The 5,418-nt window shown below is 36.6% G+C and overlaps 1 protein-coding gene across 1 annotated transcript; it reads right to left on the reverse strand.

Moving 5' to 3' along the window:
* LOC109839268 (pentatricopeptide repeat-containing protein At3g24000, mitochondrial-like) lies at positions 2,842 to 4,415 on the reverse strand. The gene is made up of 2 exons (XM_020407698.1): positions 3,964 to 4,415; positions 2,842 to 2,893 (listed from the first exon to the last, which is right to left on the reverse strand). The coding sequence occupies exons 1-2, from the start codon at positions 4,413 to 4,415 to the stop codon at positions 2,842 to 2,844; spliced, it is 504 nt and encodes a 167-aa protein (XP_020263287.1).

The raw sequence follows: 5,418 nt of genomic DNA on the forward strand, positions 1-5,418 counted from the left end.
TCTGTTTATATATCCGCATCTATATCCGTAACCGTATCCGATTTTGACGGATATGGATATGAATTTTTCTTACCGACGTATATCCGTATCCGAGATGGGTAAGCGGATATGGATATGGTAAGTGCCATATCCGAGCCGTATCCGCTCCGTTAACACCCCTACCAGCAACTGGCAAGCAGACCAGCCACTGGCCTACTGCCAACAGGCCAGCAACAATTTTGTTGTTGGCCTGTTGTGAGCAGGCCAGCAACAAAATTGTTCCTGGTTTTTTGACCCAGTTAAATTTTTAGCCTATTAATTTTTTTTAGTTTGCTAAAAGATCTTAGCTTGCTAAAAAGATCAGGCTAAAAGGATTCTATTTTTAGCAAGCTAAAAATAGGATTAACAGGCTAAAAAGAGAATCTCATGTTTGTAATTTAAATTTAAACTAAAGAAAAGTTATTAACTTCCCGTGGATGTAGGCCTTCTGTCGAAGTCCGAACCACGTATATCTTTGTGTTTGTGATGTTTTATCTTTGTACTATGTGTGTCATTGTGTGTATATGTATGTGTATATATATTATTTTAAATAAAGAGTAAATTAGAAAAAAAATAATTTAAATATAATTTAATAGATACAAATATAAAGTTAATATAGTTTATAAATTTAAAATTTAAAATTTAAAATTAAAAATTAAAAATTAAAAATTAAAAAAAGTTAAAAGCCGACCCACTACCCGATGGGTCGTTGGCTAGGGCCCAACCTGGCTCGTTTTAATGCGGGATTGTGGTTGGGCGGCTCTGGTTCAATCTTATACCCGGATTAGGAGAAATAGGTCTTGACCCATTCTTGACCTGGGTGGAGCCGAGGCTCGGACCGACCTGAACCTTGAACGGCCGGGTCATGAGCCTGAACTGGCCCGGTCCACGCCCATCACTAATTCTATCATTGAATTAGATATCCACGATTATTTTAGATTCATTTGAGTCATTTCAACGAGAGATTGTGACGTGGGATATGTCATCTACGACCGGCCCACTTAGCATTAGTGACATCTAAACTAGCCGGCCTATGTTTTAGTGATGCAGAAGGAAGTCGTAACTTAGGAAACAATAATTTGAACATAAAAATACTATGAGAATAATGCAAATAAAAGACGGCGATAGACAGTGACCTAATTACTGGGATTAAGATATGCTTATTAGCTATAATGCTAGGGTGGCTTTAGGTATCACAAGTGGTTGCACAACATGCATGTATTTTTAAAAAAATATTTTCTTATTGAGACAACACGCATATGTGCTCGTACTAGAGAATATAGAAAGCGTTGAATTGTATTTTAATATATTTTTAATTTTTTAAAATAAATTCTGGACCTCTTGATATGGGGAACCTCAACTCCTTAAAAAAAGCAGAAAATATTATTCTAATTGAGTATCAAATCAGAAAGCATGACGGGGATAGTTACAATGACCTTTGGCGCTTCGAAACTTCAATGGTCTTTGGTTGATACAATGATGAATGCCAAGTAAAGTTATTTAGCACAAACTTTACATCCAAAAACTTCTAGAAATTTTCCTTTGTATATATAGACGTTATGATATCAATAAAGAGGAAAATTTACTTCAAGGCCCCAAAATCCAAAAAGTCATGTGACCAAGCCCCTCATACTTTTGGTTATGTGCTGCAGCCCCAAAAATAAAAATTCTATGTGATTCAGTCCTTATTATAATTTCTAAGAAAATAAATCCCCAAAAAAACCCCAAACTACCCCTCTTCTTCTTTTCTAGATCTTCTTCTTCTCCAGATCTTCTCCTTCTTCCTCCTCTTGCTCTGCTCTTCTTCGTCTCGTCCAACTCCACTCCCTCTCTCTCAAACTCCAGCGCCGCCTCATAAGGTGTTACCACCTCCCTCAACGCTGCAGCCGCCGTCGTCGCCGCTCTAGCACCCGTCGTACCCCTCCTCAACATTTCGGTTCATCCTCCACAACCTCCTCAACTCCGCCACCACCGCCACATCGGCCACCCTCATCTTGTCGGGTTCAGTTCTTCGCCTAATTTCAGGTTTTTTTTGTTTAATTAGTTGAGTTAGAGAAGGAGATCTCGTGTTATGTCCTGTTATCCAACAAAACCCATGACCGCATTGCCTTCAAGGTATTTCTCATTGATTTTCCAGTTAAATTCAATAAATAAATAAATATTAAAAAGAGGGGAAAGATTGATTGTTTTGGATTTTTTTGGCTTGTTTTAGGTTATGGCATCCACCTGGAATTGCACAATGTGGCCCAACAGAGAGATCCTCTTGCCACAATCCACATCCTCCCCAGACATCAGATTAGTTGCATCAAGATGAAAATGAGTATCAGTGTATTGTGAAGTTATGAATTATTACACTAATGTAATTCCATCTGGGCCTTTTCCTTAATCTGGTGCCTCATTAGGCACAATGTTATTTGGCTTTCATCTTTTGCCTTGAACATAGATGTAATAGCTAAATACTTTTGTATGTATGTAGTAACTGTGTATATGAACTGAAATACTTTTGTAGGGATGTGAACTATAATGAAAATGTGATATAAAATTGATGCACAAATTTGTCCTATTAACTATTAAAATACTTATATAAGTCATTAACTATTAAAATACTTTTGTTAGCTTGTTAAATTACTCTGTTAGATTGTTAAGTTACACAGGTAACGTGTTAACTTTTTTTGGTAGCTTGTTAAGTTACACAGATAACATGTTAACTTTCACAAGTAGATTGTTAAGTTACACATGTAACATGTTAACTTTTCTTGGTAGCTTGTTAAGTTACACAGATAACATGTTAAAGCTTCAGGCTTCCTTTCAACGGATAAAGCATTACAAAGAGCTTGCTTTGCCATTTGGATACTCCTCTCCCATTGGCATGAACCTGAATATAGTTAACAAACACCGTAAAATAGTTAACATGAACCTGAATATAGTTAACAAGCACCTTAAAATAGTTAACATGAACCTTAATATAGTTAACAAGCACCCTCAAATAGTTAACATGAACCTGAATATAGTTAACAAATACTGTAAAATAGTTAACATGAACCTGAATATAGTTAACAAGCACCTTAAAATAGTTAACATGAACCTGAATATAGTTAACAAGCACCTTAAAATAGTTAACATGAACTTGAATATAGTTAACAGGCACCGTAAAAAAGTTAACATGAACTTGAATATAGTTAACAAGCACCTTAAAATAGTTAACATGAACCTGAATATAGTTAACAAGCACCCTCAAATAGTTAACATGAACCTGAATATGGTTAACAAGCACCCTAAAATAGTTAACATGAACCTGAATATAGTTAACAAGCACCGTAAAATAGTTAACATGAACTTGAATATAGTTAACAAACACCTTAAAATAGTTAACATGAACCTGAATATAGTTAACAAGCATCCTCAAATAGTTAACATGAATTTGAATATAGTTAACAAGCACCGTAAAATAGTTAACAAGAACTTGAATATAGTTAACAAGCACCTTAAAATAGTTAACATGAACCTGAATATAGTTAACAAGCACCTTAAAATAGTTAACATGAACCTGAATATAGTTAACAAGCACCTTAAAATAGTTAACATGAACCTGAATATAGTTAACAAGCACCTTAAAATAGTTAACATGAACCTGAATATAGTTAACAAGCACCCTCAAATAGTTAATATGAACCTGAATTAGTTAACAAGCACCGTAAAATAGTTAACATGAACCTGAATAGAGTTAACAAGCACCTTAAAATAGTTAACATGAACCTGAATATAGTTAACAAGCACCCTCAAATAGTTAACATGAACCTGAATATAGTTAACAAGCACCGTAAAATAATTAACATGAACCTGAATATAGTTAACAAGCACCTTAAAATAGTTAACATGAACCTGAATATAGTTAACAAGAACCCACAAATAGTTAACATGAACCTGAATATAGTTAACAAGCACCGTAAAACAGTTAACATTTTAAGAGCCTTCTCGCCTTCTTCTTTTCTTGCATATCCAGCAATTAGAGCATTCCATGAGATTTCGTTCTTGGAATCCAACCAATCAAACACAAAACAAGGCTCATCCATCTTCCCAAAACGTGCATACATATCCAACAATGAACTCCCAACAAACACATTCAAGTTGCAAGAATATTTAACACTTAAAGCATGAATTTGTTCCCCAATTCCAACACTTGCAGCAGAACCAGTGGCCTTCAAAAGGCACGCAAAAGTAAACTCGTTATGTTTCAATCCAAGTACAAGCATTTTAGGAAGCAACTCCAATGCCTCTTTAGGATGATTATTCTGTGAGTAACTAGTTATAAGCGCAGCCGTGTTGACCACATCTTTAACAGGCATTTCATCAAACGCTTTGTCGGCATCGATCAAGCACCCACATTTGCAGTACATACTAATGACTGAAACTTAGAAGAAAGGGTTGCATTGAATCTAGAACTCATGACCTGTAGTTGCTCAGCTTGTGCTCGCCTCCCACGATCCTAAAACTCATGACCTTCTTCTCGTTGTCGAAGATTTTGAGGCGCTTGGTGTTGCTGACGGCGGGGATGCTGGAGATGAGGCGGACCTTGCGGAGGCAGCCGGCGACGAGGGAGGAGGAGTCGCCATCGAGGAGGCGGAAGGACTTAACGAAGCTCTTGTAGGATTGGGGGGAGTCGAAGCGGCGGAGGAAGGAGACAGAGGAGGGAGGAAGGAGATGGGGAAGGAAGAGGAGGAAGAAGTGTAATTTTGGGGGGGAAGATGACAGTTATTTTGGGAGGGGTAAAATTGGGTTTTTTAGGAAAACATGAGCTGGAGTCATGATGGAGGGGTTTAGGCAAAAAATTTTCAAAATTTTGGGGCTGCAGCACATAACCAAAAGTATGAGGGGCTGGGTCACATGACTTTTAGGATTTTGGGGCCTTGAAGTAATTTTTCCATAAAGAAAATATCGATCTGATCATTGGTTATCAAAAAATGAAAATAAAAATAAAAATAAAAATAAACATAAAAAATTAAAAATAAAAAAGGAAACAAAGAAAAAAGAAAAAAAAAATCCCAAAGCTCTATAGTTATCATGGTATCATAGCCATCAATTCAATCCCTCCACAAAAATCTAGATCTAGATAACATCTTAGTTTACCAAATCCCTTCTTTTATCTGCATCTTTACCCATCCAATTCTGCACAGAAACCCTTTTCACGATTGTCTATCTCATCAATCGTACTTCCTCCTCCACTTGCAAAGGCATCAAGATTTCCAGCAACTCCATCTTCCAAGAGCAGATGAAACATATTGAGATAGATATTGTCACTTCACTCATCAACATCTCCTTGCTACCACAATCACCATTCCTTATGTGACCACCAATCTCCAACTAGCAGACTTCTTCATTAAGGCTCACCTCCATTTGTAG

This window comes from Asparagus officinalis, chromosome 4, assembly GCF_001876935.1.
Source record: "Asparagus officinalis chromosome 4, Aspof.V1, whole genome shotgun sequence".
NCBI classification, from domain to species: Eukaryota; Viridiplantae; Streptophyta; class Magnoliopsida; order Asparagales; family Asparagaceae; genus Asparagus; species Asparagus officinalis.

Excerpts from the sequence above, each read along its gene's own strand:
- LOC109839268 (XM_020407698.1), bottom strand. The coding sequence starts at position 4,415 with ATGTACTGCAAATGTGGGTGCTTGATCGATGCCGACAAAGCGTTTGAT. Across the intron at positions 2,894-3,963 it reads AAAATGTTAACTGTTTTACG|GTTCATGCCAATGGGAGAGG; the intron begins GTGCTTGTTAAC and ends AACTATATTCAG.